The 19,733-nt window shown below is 42.1% G+C and overlaps 1 protein-coding gene across 1 annotated transcript in view; it reads left to right on the top strand.

Moving 5' to 3' along the window:
- Positions 1-19,733, top strand: part of megf6b (multiple EGF-like-domains 6b) — a 38,631-nt gene that overhangs the window by 5,451 nt on the left and 13,447 nt on the right. The window contains exons 4-11 of the mRNA XM_061220060.1: positions 1,702-1,806; positions 13,089-13,211; positions 15,136-15,258; positions 16,552-16,677; positions 17,570-17,692; positions 18,421-18,543; positions 18,938-19,075; positions 19,389-19,511. Coding sequence (XP_061076044.1) covers positions 1,702-1,806; positions 13,089-13,211; positions 15,136-15,258; positions 16,552-16,677; positions 17,570-17,692; positions 18,421-18,543; positions 18,938-19,075; positions 19,389-19,511 — 984 coding nt within the window. The remainder of the gene's footprint in view (positions 1-1,701; positions 1,807-13,088; positions 13,212-15,135; positions 15,259-16,551; positions 16,678-17,569; positions 17,693-18,420; positions 18,544-18,937; positions 19,076-19,388; positions 19,512-19,733) is intronic.

Here is a 19,733-nt window from a genome sequence, read left to right as displayed (position 1 = left end):
TACATTTGTGTCCAATCACTACAGGACACGGTGTGTCTGACAAATATATCATGGGAGACTGTCAAATGTGTCAAGGGCTCTTTTGTGGAGTAGGGTAGGTGGGGGCAATTCAGCCAGCTGTGAACATGGTCAGAAGCCAGACATCCAAGACCCCAAAATGTATTTCTTCAGTTTAAAGTCTCCTGGGACATTTGGCGATGATCAATGGCTCAATAGGATGAGTTGTGATATTTGAGTGCAGAGACGGGTCATGTGACCTAGAGTCAGGTCAGAGGATCAACTGCAGCTGCAGGTGATGTCATTTCGTAGGATGAAAAATGCTGGAAAAATGTCTGCAAATCCGGAAGCTGGGAATTTTGGGGCTGGATGCAATCAGTGAGCCGCTGATCGCGTCCCCTGAATAGGATGAATGACTCACCACCTGCTGCGGGGTCAATGAAGAAACCTCCTCTTATGACAGTGGAGTGAATATATGAATGAGATTTCACCCTGGGTGTTTTCAGTGCTTAATTTAATTCCGGAAAATGTAGACTTTTCCAACTAATGATCTAATGGCTCAGCTGAATCAGTTTAGTTAATGCTGATAATGGAAAAATGTGGGACAAATGTGGGACATCGCTCTAATAGCATGACCCCAACACCTGGTCCTCGATCAGCTTTCAAATTCCTCAGTGCTAACCTCGAGCACTCTTCCTGATCCAGGGTGTTCAGTTTAAGGCAGAGGCCATCAACGCCCACAGTGAAATCTGCCTGAGAAGTCTCAAAAAACGAATCTTTTTATGCTAACCTGGAAGCAAACATCCATGGCTGCTGTAGGAACAACTTGTGATGTTTGATTGGAGAGATGGGTCAGCCAGGCATTCTAAGGGTCAACACTCTGGATGTCTGGACAGAGTGTCAACACTTGGATAAATTAAACTTGTGCAGTGTGCAATTTGGCAGGTTTGAATGACTATGGAGAGTGCACAATATACAGTGGGCTCCAGAATTATCAATTCATAAGACACAGGAAATTGACCATCACAAGTCGGGTAATGGGCACAAAAAATACATTAAAACAGTTAAACATACCGCTTAGCAATAATAAAAAGATGTAAAACATATTGAATGGTTGCAAACCTGCTAGGAAGGGAATGCAAGTGCATATTATCCCCATGGACAGTAAGCACACAGGAGCATATGTGCTGTAGTGTTGTGGTTTGTGGGGACGCTGTAGCAGATGTATGCCTGGTGGTGTGGTGGGAGAATGTGAATGATGTGGTGTGGGGAGTGTGGTGAAAATGCCTCTCTGTAGCTCTTCGCTACTTTCCCACTGTAGATGGTGTTTGCTTATTTAGAGTGATCCTTGCCTTTTGGGAATTCCACACAACTTTTGGTATTTGAGTTGAACAGTGATGCCATCGGATTGACAATGTACACATTGGCCCCTAACATCTCTGTCTCTTTCTCATACAACAGTTGCACATCAGTGGCACAAAGAAGCACAGCAAACAAAAACTGTGATAATTGTTCTTGGAAACTACTAAGAGTTTCTGTCCTGTACTGTTTTATCATTATAAATCAGTCCCTTTTTCCCTGATAAGGTTTGTTATGTGGCTCTTTAATCAAGTAAATTGTTTAATGTCTTCACCTTCAAATCATGTATTTGTATTTAAAGAGGGAATTTTCCTTCTGCTGATAGCCCACATCTCTCTCTCTCAGCGGTCTGCAGCTATGGTGTGTGTTTCAATGGAGGACAATGTGGACAAAGCTCCTCCCAGCTCTGTGACTGCCCCGCTGGCTTCAGTGGACCCAGCTGCCAGTACGGTGAGTAGTGCACTGGTGCCTATCGAGTCCACACCTCACTGTGTCCACATTCCTCTTTATGTCTGTAGTGTTCTTGGCACGCAACATTACCAACATTACAGACTGAGAGTTGCCGATTCAATCCCGGTGCCAAATTGGCCAGGCCATACCTCCCTGTTTATCCAGCCAGTCACCCACATCAGTGAGTAGTGGTAATGGCAGCTTTTCAGTGAATCAGTCTCTGGGGTTTTACGGTGAATTGATGGTTTTGGTGAAGAACACTGTTGTCCAATTCTCAAGTCTGATGTGCCATACTGCACCTCCTCCCCTTCTTAAGCCCTCCTTAGTTTGACTATAGTTTTATGGTTGCTTTATTGTTCCATATAATCCTTCTGTCTTTTTAGTTCAAATGATTTATGGGTCCTAAGTTAAGTATCTGTGTAATGTGCCTGAGGTGTGTTTGCCTTTTCATTCATTCATTCTCAAACATTTTCTTTATTTTAGCTCTTGGCATGGGTAATTCCAGGCCAGTTTTTCTTACTTACTTAAATTATGTTAAAAAGAGCCATCTTCCTTCCCCAATAAAATGGTTGTTTTCCCACACCTACCTTCGGCCCTTTTGCCTGTCAGGCAAAGTGGGAACCCAGGAATGTTATCTGTCGGCACTGCAGAAGTTCAGCCGGTGGAACAATGTGTTATAAATGGGGAGGATGTTGTTGTTTTTCATGATAGCTACACAACAGGACATTTTGTTGAGTGTGTACTTTTAAACACTGAAGACCTCCAGAGTTGAACCCAGCTCTAGGGCAGCTGAGCAGCAGGACTGGGCTGGGTGATGTTTGTATACATGTTTCCATGTTTGGTGTGCAATGGCTACTTCAATGGGAGACTTCCTCTGTCTAATACACAATCATGTGCTCTGGACTCAATAGAAGGAGCTATAAAGCACACCAGCAATCAGATCATAAAACAGCAGCAACCTAAATCTAACCTTTCTGTGTGAGTGAGTGTGACAGCTCACCTCTTTCAGTCATATAGGCCCTACCTATACATCCCACGTGTCCTGTAGGTGCACATTCTCTTTGATGATTACATGTGCAGCCTGGATCACAGGTGTGTATAGCTTCCTTCATGACAGTTAAAGCAGTGTGAGCTGATGAAAGCCTTGGTGATAGCATCCTCACTGAGTGATAATGAATATATGTCAGCCGCATGTCATCCGTGATGGCACAGAGTGTTGTAGCGTTATCTAGTGTTCTAGTGTTGTTCCAAATTGTACAAATAAGAATTATAACTTTTTTTTAAGTTAAGTAGGTCATTTCAGACTTCTAATGGCCAAGAGTGGAATTGCACCTTCAAAACGCAACATTATTTATCCCTCCCCCTTCTCCGTAAACATCGGTCCATTTTCCTTTGTGTCAAAGTATCCATGGAGTTTAGTGTAAGGTAGTTCTCACAATTCACAATTAGGAATTCTGGAGGATCAGAGTTATCCATTGTGGGAGCTGTGGTTGTGAGACTGAGCCATGATAGTATTGAGTCAACCATTCAAGAGAATGAGGGGGTGAAGATGAAACTATTAGGAGTTGTAAAATTACTGTATATATACATGTATATTCATTGCACCCCTGTCCTCACTGCAAATAAAATCTGGAAGGCCCTCACCATGATGGTAGTAATTCTCCATCATTAAGGGATTCATATTCAAAAGAGGGGTCTTGTGTGTTTTCTCATCTGGATGAAAAGGAATTCCTGCTCCAAGACACAATAAGTGATACGGACTGACATTTCAGTCTTTTTGTCAGCTATCTTTCTAAAGTGCATCTGTCAGCTGAAGATGGACTGAAAAAGCTCTTAGTGTTGAATGTTTCAAACATCTTTCAGCAAGCTCTTTATCTCTGAGCTGCCCTGCTTCAGAGTGGAATTTGCAACACAATAAACAGTCAGGGGTCTGTTGCACCTGCTGAGAGTACTCGTGGCATATTGTTGCCAGATAACAGGGCTGTTCCAGACTGGCTGCTAAATTACATACACCGTGAGGATAATATAGCATGGCATTACTGGGCCATAACTGGTTGCTAACAGATCAGTAATTGTTGGTCATAACACAACTGACAGTGTACCAAGGTCTCTTCCACTACCACTTCCACTGTAAACCCTGCTGAGATTTGGCCAGGATTCTTGCCTGGACAAAGGTGGCTTTCTTCTAGGTCTTCTTTCTCTTCTTCCTTATCTGGGAATGTTTTGTTTGTCAGATGGCCTCATTCTAATAAGAAATTTCCATTATTTGTGGTACTGAAGTATTGTGGTCATGAACAATTCCATGAGACTTTTAGTTGTTAGTTGTTAACCCCAGTGTTCCAACTTTCGAACACACACGCAGTGGATATTTATGGGACAATTCAGGTTAAACACCTTGTTCAAGGGTACACTGGCCCGTAATGGAAATTGAACCTGCAACATCTGAGTTACAGATGTATCCAGTGTATGCCATTTGTCCTTTTTTATTTTTGCATTGGGATTGGGAGCTGGGGCTCCAGTGTTTGTTCCAATGACAGCGCCGTGTGCATCTCTTGGTTGGCCTTTCCCTACTGTAATCTCTCCTAATTGTGAAATTACCTGCTGTGTATCGCTCAGACTCACCTCATTAGACGTCTTACATCTGCAATGATGAAAGGTTGCCACTGATTGCGCTCCGGGGGTCAGAAGTATCAAGTGCATTTGAGTTTAATCTGACAGACGTTTGCAAAACATAATTAACAAACAGTCTCTGGTTCAGATCTCCTCTTCTATGTCTGTATCTGTCTCAGATATTCTTTTTATTCATTATTTTTGTCTGTTCATCTCCTCTTCTCCCTATTTCTCTCTACATTTATCTCTTGGTTTAATGAACTAATTTGCTTTCTTTTCTCATCTCACCTGGCCATCCACATAATGCTGACAACTGTTACTTCTGCTTCATTTATTGTCTAACCCAGAATACATAATTAAATCAGCAGGGGCCTCCTGAGTCAATTTAATGTGACCTATTGATGTGTTATAATATAATTTATGGCTATAATTGCACTAATCAATCACAGGAATTTTATCTATAGGGAAAATCATGTCAATGAATCCCTCAGGCATAAGAACCAACTGACTCCAGCAGACATACTTTTCGACAAAACTGAATTATGTATATTTGTTTGTCATTCAACCATTGGACTCAAGTGTAAATGTAAATGTATTGTATCATCCAAATTCTCCTTTGTCCTTCAAACTTAAGAATGAGAGAACAAAGAGAGATTCTAACATTCAAATTATGAAATGTGGAATCAATAAAAGTTTGATTCCTGGTCTGAATTTCAGCATTTCAGTTCCCTGAATTTAATGCTCTGGTATTCACAGTATGTTTTTTCAGATATTAACCAATTAGATCTCAGTTAACATTTGTGATACATTTCAACTGCAAGAAAAACTGTTTAGCGTAACAATTTTTTAGAATTCTTTGCTTCCTGTTCCTTCAGGGGTAGTGCAACAGTGAATCAGAGGTCATGGGTCAGAGGTCAGGGCGCTCATACTATCTGGGTTTCGGATCTTGTCAGATTGCCGTGGTGCCAGCCAGAGACAAAGTGACGGCTCCTTTTTTGACAGTGAAGGTGACGCAAGCAGAATCTGACACCCTCCTTTATGAGATCAAAGCCCCCAGGAGATGAACCCCGGAGTGAGGAATTAGGGCTCTTTTCCACCCCGCTGCCTTGCTGTTAAACCAACAGCTCCTTTGACCCTTCCTAGCATCCACCCGCCGAGAGTACGGCCTTACTCAAACCCGATCGCAGCGGGTTGACCCATCCACTTCAACCAGGCCCCCAGCAAGCCGCCCATCCTTACGGCAGTTGTCATCTGAGACCACTGGGGCGTGAGCCTGCCAAAGGACTTCAAAGGGCATCACTAACACTTTTTACCGTTTTATCAGACCCACATCATTTTTGGATGTGTTGGAGTCAAATGGAGTCTGTTTGTGGATAGCAGGAGCATTGATGATGCTGGTTATATCTGGAGATTAGGAGATCAGATTAGGTTGAGCATAGCTGTCATTGGGAGATATCGGATGAAGATGGATTTTTTTATACAGTCTATGAGATCACTATAGCTATGGGCAATAGATTAGATGAAGCTGGTTACGCCTGAGCAGAATAGGAAATTGGATTAAGCTGATTATAGTTGACATCAGGAGATCAGATGAAGCTGGTTGTGGCTGTGGCAGGTATGAAAAAAAAAAGTATCTATTTTTGGTTTTTCATGTTTGAGCTTTGGGCTTTGAGATTCCCATGCAGAGAGATGGAGTGGAGATTTCTGGGATATCATGATATATGAGCCATGATATGATAAGTGTTCCTCGGATTTTCCACACACTCCTGTTTATCTAGACTGTCCTATGATGAAGAGTACCATTCATCATGTGGGAGATGTTTCCCAGCTGTAGGATTTTTCTCTATGCTATTTAATGAAAAAATAGCTTGTATTCAATAGCTTGTATTACAGTCTCACAGACCCCAGGTGCAGAATACAAGGACAAATGTTCTAATATAGCATTAAAACCATGGTCATGGAAAAAAATTATGATCCCACCCCCATCACTCCAGCCCTCTAGCTAGTCTGTCTGGGAGTTATGAGCCTTCTGATTCAGATTTTTTAACGTTTGGGCTCATGCACAAAATATAAATATGAATAAAGAAAAAAACAATTGGAAATTCTCACTCCATCGCTCTTTAAGTAGCTACAGGGTAATTCTAGGACCTGGAACTGGATGGCTCATACAATCTTCAGAGAGCATTGATTTTGGAACATTCCTTCCAAAATCACTGAGTGTCCAGTAAAGGAGAGGGGGAAGTTGTGGAATTCACCATGACCTCTCTGTCACACCCAGGACAGGCAGAGCCTAGCTGGGCATCTCCCAAGGTCAGAGGTTAAACAGTCAGGTCCTGACGTATATCACAGGGGCACAACTCATGCAGAGGGTCAGGGGTCAAAAAAGATTTGTGTATCTTCAGCATGGATGAGGAGGGCAGAGGCCTCCATCTCCATGTCATTGAATCGACCATGGAAACCACTCAGATCTATATCCATTAATGATATGAAAAAGTACAAGTAAAATGTCCGTTTTTGTCCCTTGACCATTGTAAAATTAAAATGTGTATTTATATTCCATGGCAAAAGTTGAATGAACTAGTCAGCTCTCAACCAACCAACCAACCAACCAGCGCTCAACCAAAAGTGCATTTAATATTTCCATTAATACCCAATGGCCAAAGTACATGTGTTCACGCATATCATTTCATGATAATCTTTTACACCATTCAACTAAAAGGTGGGAAAAGCTAAAATAAAGAAAGCTTTCTATAGGAATTAACACACATTAGACATTTTCTCTGTCTGTCGACACAGAGCACAGGAGAACGGTCAGAGGTTGTGTTTATTATTTTCAGTAGGAATGTCACAGCCATGAAACTCAAACTGATTGGTATTCTATTGTTTTCTTTCAAAAACCATTTAAGTCTTTCTGACTCTCCACCCTCACGTCCACACCACTGGAAAATAACATATAGGGGAGCAATCACAGAAAGCAAACACATTGAATTCATATTGCCACTAAAATGATATTTTTTAATATGAAAATATTAAGGATTGGCACTTAAACTGACTGTAGTATCCATACTTTTCAGATTGAGTCATAACATTTCTCTTCATTGATGTATGTTATGAATATCAGTCATTCTGATTAAACGTGTAAAATAATCCAATTTGATTGGTTGAGAGGATGTTGATTCATTTTCTATAGCCTACAGGAGAAACGGTATTAAGAAACAATGATGCAGTAAGAGGGGGGTGTTGTGTCACACAAAAAGTGATGACTGAGTGAATGAGTATCTGAGTGATTTGCTGATGGGTCTGGGATGGTTTTTGGGATCAGTTATTTGTCTGCATGCATCTTGTCAACACATGCCCTGGGAAACTAAACAGTAGAACAGAGGACAGCTGTTCTGAAAGACAAATATGTGGGGAATTTGAGCACATTCTGTCTGTGTATGCTCTTCACATGAGAACATTTTCACTCTGTCCCTATTGTATTGTAGACCTGAAAACTTTCATTAATGTTTTTCTTACTTATCCAGTACTTATTTTGTTTTACCTTGCTTTCTATTTTTGGTAAATCAAAATAACAAATACAAAGGAAAGGTTTGAAAATAGTCTATCGTACCAGCACAGTAGCAGAACATGACTCTTGTGCCTTCACCAAGAGCCCATCTACTCTCAGAATATCTGTATATTTGGAGATAGCTTTTGTTTTGGCTGAAGAACAGATATGTATACTGTATATTTCTGAAAAGCTTCCAAGCCAGCTGAATTGTGATTGCAGTATATTTTAAGAGCTGCTTTGCAGTGCAATACTTTATCAAAGGTTTTTTTTATCACAGTTTATGGGTCAGTTCTAGGTCTACTCTTGTCATTTAAATGCTAGAGGAAATACTTTAATTGGCACATCTGATTTTCAGAGGAACCAAAAGAACCACTGCCTGTGAAAATCTGCCCACAATTAAATGCTGCAAAAGAAACACACATCAATTACAGTTCCTTGGTAATAAACGGATTAGTAATTGAAACGTCTAGAAATAACTCTTCTATTCACTTTTTCATCGCTAGCATCATTAATTTTCACACGTTGTGGTAACCTGTGTGTTTTACAGCCTGCTGGTGCTCACGCACTTTTCTTTGCTCAAGTTATTTTAAAGGATAGAAGTGACCTGGTCTATTTCCTGCCAAGGGTTTTACTTACACATGTCAAAATAAAGATGGACCCCTTCCTCCAGGGGAGCAGAGACTGTTCTGTGGAAAAAGTCTCTGAGTCAGACAGGCTGTTCGCTTACAGATTTAGATTGGTAGATAGCGTATTCAGTTGTGAGGAAGGGGATGTGCTTGTTCTTCTGCTACCTTTCAGTCTTCAGAGCCCAAGCCATGGAATCAATCCATTAATCAGACTTCTTATATGGCATATGTTCACTGTAGGCACTAATTTTTAGGGCTAATTTTTACTCCTGAATAATAGCCCAAAAAACTGGCAGTACTGGTGTTTACAGTATAAACATCTGGACTGTAGACAAGTATAAAAATGGTGAAAACAAGTCTTTAATGTCAAACTGGATCTATCAAATATCAAATGTCAAATCTGCATCTATTTATCTGAGCTGCTACAGTCTAAAATGTTGGCGCTAAGGCCAGTATGTGTCAGGCTAGTGTACAGCCTCTGCTAAAGCTAACTGGTTAGATGCTAAAACACACAGTCCAAAGGCAAGAGTAAACAGTGATGTGGCACAAAGTGGGCAAAATCCTTGCTGTTGTATCAGTGAGCAAAATGTTTAACCTGAACTATTGCAATACACTTTGCATTATAATACATTTAACATATCATTTGTAATGTGAGTATGATTATTTGTTATTACTGCAGGGATTACAGAGTAGCCACAACAGAGATAATTAAAGAGTGACAGAGTAAAGAGTTTTGTCTCTGGTGTGTCCGTGAGCTTAGTTAACCATAGATGACACACAGGCAGTTAAGGCAGTGGTTTGATGACAGTTTTCTGTAGGGGATGAGTTAATGCATCTGCTGATCGTGTGTGAGTTTTTCTAAGCCCAGAGTGAGTCAGCAGTGAAGTGTTAATGGTGATCTCTGAGGGCCTGCGGAATTAACATGAGAAGTCTTGTTCCTGCGATGTGCCTCACTGTGTTATTTTGTTCATCAGGTGTATGAGTTTCTGGTTACAACAAAAACCTTCTGGCAAGTTGGTCTCAAGGACTGGAGTTGAGAAACACTGCTCTAGAGGCTGTTGTGCATGAAAATCCCAGGAGATCAGCAATTACTCAAAAGTACTCATCAGAAATACTCAAACCAGCCCGTCTCGCACCAACAATCATGCCACAGTCAAAATCACTGAGATCACATTTTTCCCCATTCTGGTGGTTGATGTGAATAACTCCTGACCTGTGTCTGCACGTTTCTATAAACTGAGGCAAGAAATAAACAATGCAGTTGCTGATTCTTGATTCATATTTGATTGGCAATGCCTAGTTTGAAAGTTTGATCAAAGTTCTATGTGTCAGGCGAACTGTGCTGATTTGCACGGCGAGATTCCTTTCTAAATGACTTACTCGTAAATGTTGTTCCTAAATAAAATAAAAAATCCAATTAAGAGAACATTTGTGAATACGCAAAGTACTCTTAAATCACGAATTTTCCTGCAAGAGATTTAAGTGATTTAAGAACTTATCTGTTTGTATGTGTGGTTCTTGCATGTGGCCAATAAATAAAATAGTGAATCCAATAAATAAAGGTGATTTCAGCTTCCCCTAGGTCAAAGTATACAGGATTCTGAATTTGAGATTACCAGGATCAGGTAAGTAGGGCATCAAAGTTGACCTGGAAATGGAGCAGAGAGAAAAATGTCCCAGAACTGTCCCTTGGGATCAGGGGTGGGTGGAGCCTATATCCAAACAGTCAGGCGACCCACTCATGATTTCAGAGGTCACTGGGGTCATCACCATGCACTGGACTGCAATTATTTGAAATTGTTTTCATTATTTCTCTTGTCATTTAATTATGTAATGACTATAAAGGCTTAATTAATCCTATCCCATTGTGGTTGAGTCATTGACGTCTGAAATTATTGTTGCGTTCATATTTACATCAGACAAAGACTGTGATGTAATAAAACCACTAAACTGTGAGGCCAGATTGTTGATTCTCTGCTAGGAGAACAGCAGTTTAGATGCTTATCAACCTCTTATTTGCAAAGCAGAGCAATAATACTCCAGCCTCCCCCTGGCTACACTCACAGTTTACCACCCTCGCCACAGAGCTGTGGTCATAAAGCAGGATGGCTATACAGACTTGCGTAATTAGAAGTCATGTGTAGTTACTTGCTGGAGATAAAGCTGTAATTTTACTGGTATACAGGGCTCTGGTTAACCTAATTTGGAGATAAAGTTCTATTTTAAATGTGATGCAGATTTGTTGGAAATCATTAGGGTGAGTAATCCTGGATTGCAGTTTTGGAAAATCTCATGAGGAAATTGAATGCCTGTCGATATCTTTATAAGTTGACATCAAGTTTTTGCACATATACAAAAACATAAGGCCTTTTGCAATTGTTTTGTATTTTAGTGTATCATTTGTGTACACTGTATGCACATGATATACATACATCTGTCTCAAATGTCTTAATGGTACAAGCATCTTCTTTAATTTAAGTCTTCAACCATCTGTGTGCAGTAAATAGGTATTGCCACTTTTATAGGACTACTACAGGTGTAGGTGTAGTGATTAAGCTAAAATGACTGGGACAGGCAAGGTTGGTGGTTCGAATCCCAGTGTAGTCACAATAAGATCCACACAGCCATTGGGCCCTTGAGCAAGGCCCTTAACCCTGCATTGCACCAGGGGAGGATTGTCTCCTGCTTAGTCTAATCAACTGTACCTCACTCTGGATGAGAGCTTCTGCCAAATGCCAATAATGTAATGTAATGTAATGTAAATTGCCCTCTAGGGGGGGCAAAGTGGAGAGGGTTAATTAATTTCATTGAAGAATGTCAACTGTGGGTAAACCATTTACATGTGAAAACATCAAACACATTAAAGATTTTCAAACAATATTTGAAGACATTATACTGACTTTAAGAGGGGGTCTGACCTTTGAGTTTGAATTGCGCGAATGACCTGGATGTGACGCGAGGTGGCTGCTACCTTCAGCCCTTGAGAGGGAGTCCTAGGCGGTCTGACCTCAGTACACTGTGTGTGGTGGGGCACGTCTTCTCGCCATCACTCTCATCCTCTGCCTTTCACACTCCAGTCTCCACAGCCGGACGTTCGCCTAATAATCAGAAAGGACAGGGTCTTTGTGACCTCACAGGCTGTACACCCTGACCTTTGACCCCTCACCTGCTGTGCTCAATCTGGCGCACAGAACTCAGCAACGGCTTCAAGTTCGTACAAACTCCCACCGCTGATGGAAAACAAACCCCACCCGAACTGACACAGGTCCCAATGGGCCCCTTGTTTCCCACCCATAACCAAAAGTTCATGGGGCGTTCATGTCATATGGTATTTACCGTAATTACCTTCTTCCAGCTAGTAAACACTGTTCACGTCAATAGCCAGCTGGTAATTATAACTATCTGTGCATTCTTTCTTTCTGTGAATATCATAACTTGTGTATCTTAAGTGCTTGACTGACTCACAATGATTTCTTTGGTAAGGATGCTATATCGAAACACATTTCCAAAGATTTGTTATCACTAATGGAACTCAAGCTAATGGCTGCTTCTGAAGCTCATGAGGTGTGACTGAAGGAGAAGGCCTCTTATGGCCAAAATTACCTGCTCGTTCCTTGGTAGCCTAACACCACTGTTTAAAATTCTTTACATCGCAGGTGATTAGTGATGTCTTTCTTTCTCCCCAATTTCACACATGCAGCAGAGGGCTCTATGTAGGGGCTGAGGTGAGCATTTGTTGTTATAATAATTGGATGTTTTATATGCGGAATGTCTGGGGGGGTAAATATATCCAGATGTACTTGACGGAGAGAGAAAGAGAGAGGGAGGGGGAGAAAGAGAGAGCGGAAAAAAGTGTTCCACCCAAAATAACATGCAGCCATAACTATGACATCCATAATCCACAGTGAATTACAGTACAGGGCAACACAGTTAATTCAGATATTGTCTGCATGTAGATAGCACACGATCTCTGCCACTGACCCAGGGTTCAGACTGTTTTAGATGGGTGGATGAGTGGACAGAGAATGAGAATGATAGACTGTATGTCTGATTTAAGTTAAACATAAAGCTTTTAGGCTTTTTTGGTAAGGGGAATGCACATGCTCTGTTTTCTCTCAGTTACTGGGTTTGAGATGACAGTGAGGATTCCACCATGTTTGGTTTCCCTTAAGTATGCGATAGGTCAGCATGCTGCTCAATGACTTATCCAGTGTCAGTGGCTCTGTGATTGAGGCACAATGACTGAAGGTCTGTGACTCTGGTTTTCAGTGCTTCTGTTGCTGACTCATAGTCTCAGTGGCATGTGATTGAGGTCCAGTTTAAGTGCTTCTGTGACTGTTCCATAGTGTCAGTGGCGTGTCACTGCGGTCCAGTGCCATTGTTTCTGTGATTGCTCCGTAGTGTCAGTGGTATGTGATTGAGATGCAGTTTCAGTGCTTCTGTTGCTGACTCATATTGGCTCTTCTCTGGCGCATTCCTCCCCTCTGTCTTCTCAGATGTGAACGAGTGTGAGGAGACCAACGGCGGCTGTGAGGCTCTGTGCTGCAACACCATCGGCAGCTTCTACTGCAAATGTCCCAATGGCCAGCAGCTGAAGGAGGATGGGAGGACCTGTCAGGGTGAGGCCCATTACCAATTACTATTATTTCTCCCACAGCCCCTTATGGCCCCTGCTCTCCTTTCCCAGCATTCCCATGTCTCCAATGACACTCACTGCCCTTGACTCACACTATGTCCTGATTATAAGTACACAAAAGGCCCAAGCAGTGCTCCTGTTTTAAATGTGGTGCCCTGACTCCGCATTCAACAGCAAGTGTGACACTGACGGCTTCCAGGCTTCAGCAGTGGAGCCATTCTGCTGCTCTTTACAGCCACGTGCAGACCGTTCCTAACATTTACAGACTGTATGTGAGGCACTTACGGATTTAACGTGAAGATTTTATGAGTTTGTGTCAGCATGGTTCCCATTAAGAAAGTATTTTTAGCTGTTAAAATATTACAGTTTGTTTTTGGACATACCTTTTCATGGTCTTTGACTTATAAGTCTGGAAGTTATAGAATGTATGGGAAGAACAGGAGCATAGCTCCTTATAATAGGAGCAATAGCTCCAAAATTACTATTCGAACGTTGCAATGCTAGATTGATATTGTGTTTTTGAAGGATCTGATATAGGCTTTGTGATGTTACTGATAATGACTATTATTCCAGTTGTATTTGCCTTAATATCTGTGTTAGTTTTGGCTTATTTCCATGCAATTTAAGCATCTTATGCTTGGAATGGGATCATAAAATGATTTTGTTGAATTGATATTTACCTATTCTTTGTTTGATATTTGTATGCAATTTGATATGGCAGAGTGCTACTTCAAGTATCACCCCTGTGCAGATATGAGGAAACAGTGACTGAGTAAATGCATTTGGCTCCATTTTGTACATCTCTGGGAATCGTAGGGGCAGGTCAAGTTGTGCCTGTCTAATCTGCAGCCAGACCCAGATCAGAGCGCTGAGTTTACAGGACCTGTGGTTACCTGCATTTCCCATGTCAGACTGTCAGAGACCCTTCAATGACTGTGTTTAGCAGAACAGTCAGGTGTGACAAGGCGTGTTTTGGCCAATCCTATGAGACTGCACACACAAAGCCATCCTTCTGTCTCACACAAACATGCATGTACAAACACACAAAGGCAGAATTTCACACAGCATCACAGGAGACCTGACTATGATCCTCATCAAGGCCGAGTGGTGTTCCTGATGATGTCACTCATCTGTGGCTTCCTGCCTGAGGGAAGGAGTGTGAGTGTGATGGCCCTGGTGTCCAGGGTTCAGCCAGGATACTGTATCTCCCTGTCGTTACTGCACCAGGTTCTGCCCCTCACACAAGCTTTATTTAAGGAAAACTCGAAAAGGCACTTTATCTTCAAGGCGTCATGCTGTAGATGGCATTGCTTGGAGATTAATGTTGGCTTTAATGTCAAGTCCAACCTGACAGTTCAAAGTACTGTAAACTGTTATGTTCATTATATATTATCTTTGTTCCCTGTAATGTATGTAAAAATACTGCACAGATCTTGTTAAGTAATGCTATTATTTATTTCTAATAAAATGTTCATTGCATGCAATAGAATATTTAAAATAATAGGCCAGGTTACTAGGTAACAGACATTTATGTTGCTATAAGATCTCTGGCCATTTAGATGTTCATCTCTGTCCTGCAAATGTAATTTGTTCACAAAACAAGAAATGTTAACATTACTTACATTACCTTAAGGCACTTTTAATGTGAAACTTCAATAACTGGTATTTTCTTTATTTGTTTTATTTTTGTTATTATTAGGGCCAGGTCAGCCAAGGGGGTCTCAACAGTTTGTTGTGCAAAAATGGATTCAGTTAATTGAAAATTGTAACCACACACATTAACAGACAGTCACAGGTGTCCTCTGCATGCCTGTCTGTCTGACAATGTGAAGTTTCTGCTCTGCTCCAATGACTCAGGAGTCAATAGCCACGTTAACAGCAGTTCTCCTCACCTGTCCCCACTGCAGATGTTGACGAATGCCAAGTCCACAATGGAGGCTGCCAGCACACGTGTGTGAACACCAGGGGCTCATACCACTGCGAGTGCAACCCAGGGTCACGGCTACATGTCGACGCCCGCACCTGCATCGGTGAGACACGCCCAGGTCGCTCAGGTCAACTTCACTGGGCCTTAAAACAGGTCCCTCTTCAGCTCCCTTGCTTCCACCACGGGTCTGACAGCCTGCTGTGGGTGCAGTCATAACGCAGCTTGTGATTCCATGAAAATGATGGAAATATCCTTGAGTATGCTTGAAACTAAGTGAAAGTTTGGCCATTTGGTGATTTGACGCCATTACTTTATATGTACTGTAGTACATTGATTAATCCATTGCGGTCTTCGCATTAACCAAAGTAAGTTTAGTATGAGAGCAGGGAGACAGATGTGACTATTGAGTGAATTGTCACATGGGTCACATTTAGTATTGACATATTTATGATTCATATATATTATGGATCACAGTGGACATGTAAATCATTGCTGGCAGCAGAGCTGTGAACATGTTTTTGGGAGTCAGACCAGAATGAGACCTGTCAAAATGGCCTCTGAACAAAGTGTGTGTGTTCTGCAAGTTCAAGAAGAGAATATCTTGAAGAGAAACCGCAGCCTAACAAGTGGAACAACAGTGGTAGGAGTCACATGCACTCATGTCCTGAATATGTTCAGGTCATTTATTGACATATAATTCAGGAATGTGTCAAATTTTAGTCCTGGCACATGTCTGAAGCGCAAAGAGAATCTCTCGGAGAAAATGAAGTACATAATTCAGTATGTATTCATTTTATATAAAAATGCATAAGAAATGTGCTTTTTATTTATTTTAATCCCATGGAACCCATTACCCATGACAGTTTTATTTTATTGTTTGCGTTTATGTTCAGTTGTGTATGTTTGCTTGCTTTCACTGGGCTTAAGGCGGAGCATAAACATGCTTAAATACTCTGCTCTGTCTGTCTGTCTGCCATAGCCTGCTGGCTTGGCTTTCCAGTGGTCCATTTTTCTTGTTTTGTCTGTTTGTTGGTTTTTATCAGCATAATCACTGTCTGTCTTCATATTTTACATGACATTATATTAATGGCATTTGGCAGATGCCCTTATCCAGAGCGACATACAGTTGATTAAGCAGGAGACAATCCTCCCCTGGAGCAATGCAGGGTTACGGGCCTTGCTCAAGGGCCCAACGGCTGTGCGGATCTTATTGTGGCTACACCTGGGATCGAACCACCAACCTTGCGTGTCCCAGTCATGTACCTCGACCGCTGCGCTACAGGCCGCCCTAATCTTAGCATCTATGTGTCTGTCTGTCTATTTACTGTATGTGCCTTTCCCATCTCTGCCATTGTCTAGCTACCTGTTCATTCACGTGTTCTGTCTGTCTGTCCAGCGGTGCACTCCTGTGCAGTCAGTAATGGGGGCTGTGAGCAGGTGTGTGTTCAGCTGAGCCCTGCAAAGTTCCAGTGCCGCTGCAGACACAACTACGAGTTGGCCCAGGACGGCAAGCACTGCACCTGTGAGTACACTCCACCCACTTCCTGTGTGCTCCACACACCATTATACATTATACTTACTGCCACACACACGCAGCGCTGACAGACTTATATAATACACAGGATCAATGTGTATTATTCAAATATAAATACACTTTAAAGGTGACTAGAAATTCAGCTAATCACCTGGAAAGGACAAATAAGTTGTTCCACCGTTCCACCAGCATGAAACTCATCTCTGATCTAAGACAAATATACTACGTCAGCCTAATATTCATATTTAGTCCATCCTTTTGAAAGCATCCTTTTGAAAGAGTGCAAACCACAGATATGGATAGGGCACTAGATACAGAAGTTATTTAGCCATTATATTTATATTCAGGGGCAGTTCTAGGAATACAGGGGCACCAATCAAAGGGGAAGGATCTGCAATTGCCATTTGAGTTTATGTGTGTGTGAGTGTGTGTGTAAGGGCAGGTGTACTGTACAGTAACAGCATGTGTGTACAGTAACAGTGAGTATTGTGTACTCTACAGTAACAGCATGTACAGTAACAGTGAGTGTTGTATAATATACAGTAACAGCATGTACAGTAACAATGAGTGTTGTGTACTCTACAGTAACAGCATGTACAGTAACAGTGAGTGTTGTATAATATACAGTAACAGCATGTACAGTAACAGTGAGTGTTGTGTACTCTACAGTAACAGCATGTACAGTAACAGTGAGTATTGTGTACTCTACAGTAACAGCATGTACAGTAACAGTGAGTGTTGTGTACTCTACAGTAACAGCATGTACAGTAACAGTGAGTGTTGTATAATATACAGTAACAGCATGTACAGTAACAGTTAGTGTTGTGTACTCTACAGTAACAGCATTTACAGTAACAGTGAGTGTTGTGTTCTGTCGCAGTGCGCAAAGTGTGTGAAGACAAGAATGGGGGCTGCATGCAGCGCTGTCGGAACGAGGGGGGCCGGGTGCACTGTGAATGCCACCCTGGATACAGGCTGGCTGCGGACGGCAAGGCCTGCCAAGGTGGGGCTCCAGCCTGGCATGCACGCAGCCATCTCAGCTCACTGCCTTCCATACAGGCAACTACAGCTGCTCAGTGTTACCAGGCCTGTCCTTCTGGAAGGTTCTTCACTACTGATGTGTTCTGCCATTTTTATTTTGGAACACTATTTATCGCTTCATGAGCTTGTGAACACTATTATTGTAGTATTACAGTATATGAATTTATACTGTAATATGCACTGTATTATATCATATTGTAATTGGATATAGCCTGCCAAGATGTCATTATATTATTATGCTGTTTTTTACTTAAGTTACTTAATTAGCAGTAATTAAGGCACTATTTAACTTTGTAAGAGTGCCTTCGAGTAGTGTAGATACAAAGCTGAGTGTGTTTTTGTATGTGCGTGTCACAGATATTTATGAGTGAGTTTGTGTATGTGCGTGTCACAGATATTGATGAGTGAGTTTGTGTATGTGCATGTCACAGATATTGATGAGTGAGTTTGTGTATGTGCGTGTCACAGATATTGATGAGTGAGTTTGTGTATGTGCGTGCCACAGATATTGATGAGTGAGTTTGTGTATGTGCGTGTCACAGATATTGATGAGTGAGTTTGTGTATGTGCATGTCACAGATATTGATGAGTGAGTTTGTGTATGTGCGTGCCACAGATATTGATGAGTGAGTTTGTGTATGTGCATGTCACAGATATTGATGAGTGAGTTTGTGTATGTGCGTGTCACAGATATTGATGAGTGCCGCACAAGACAGGCATCCTGTGCCCATGGCTGCCGAAACACTCCAGGCTCCTTCATCTGCACCTGTGACCTCGCCCATGAGCTGGGTGCAGACGGTCGACAGTGCTACCGTGAGTCCTCTCCCATGCACACACACACACACACACACACACATTCACGAATACATGCACACACACACACAGACACACAGATAAATACACACGCACACACACACAGACACATACACAAATACACACACATTCACGAATACATGCACACACACACAGACACACACACAAATACACACGCACACACACACAGACACACACACAAATACACATGCACACACACAGACACTCACTCACACAGGCACACACTCACACACGTACACACACACACACACACACATGCACACTCACTCACACAGACACACACACACACCGAGACATTGTCTGTGTGTGTGTGTCCATCAGTAATAGTGTGTGTGTATAGCAGTGTTCCAGCCTCAGCCTGTGTCTCTGGCAGGTATCGAGATGGAGATCGTCAACAGCTGTGAGACTGAGAACGGTGGCTGCTCTCACCACTGCCAGCACTCCACCAATGGGCCTGTCTGCAGCTGTAACCGTGGCTACCAGCTGGGAGGCGACTTCCGAACATGCGTGGGTAAGCAGGGCGTAGCGGGCTGGGTGTAGGTCTGGAACCCAACCCCAACTGTGGGTGGACCAACTGAGAATGGGGCAAGCCTACCCTGTTTATATACTCTTGCCGATCAATCACAGTAGTTTCTTTTGTCACTGGAAGCCAGCTGTTAGTACAGTAGTTTGAGCATTAGACTACCGTTAGTACCTCCTGCTGTATGGCTGTTCAGTGTCTCACTGCCCAGCTACATGGCCGTGATGTGAATATGCCCCATGCACCCTGCACGTGCCTGTTCATGTGCATACATTTTCATATCTGTGTATGTTTGCTTTTGCAGATGTGGATGAATGCGGAGCAGGAAATTCTTGTTGTGTGCAGGAATGTACCAACTACCCAGGGGGGTATGAGTGTTACTGCAGGGCAGGATATCGCCTCAATAAAGATGGATGCGGCTGCGATGGTATGATCCGATTATCATTTGCACTGTCATCACTTTTGTAGTACGCCCTTAACCTTCCACATATGCAAGCATGCATATGCATGCATGGTGTTTCAAATAAGAATTAACCAAGTTCATTTGTGGTGCTAGGTGACAGGTGCTGTGATGGGTATTGACAATCACTGTCTTCTGGTAATGGTGTTGTATTCATGGTGTGGAAACACGTTACAATCATGCTGTTTC

This window comes from Conger conger, chromosome 14 (assembly GCF_963514075.1).
Source record: "Conger conger chromosome 14, fConCon1.1, whole genome shotgun sequence".
NCBI classification, from domain to species: Eukaryota; Metazoa; Chordata; class Actinopteri; order Anguilliformes; family Congridae; genus Conger; species Conger conger.
Note: the sequence above shows the minus strand (reverse complement) of the source record. Positions and strands in the feature narration are given on the sequence as shown.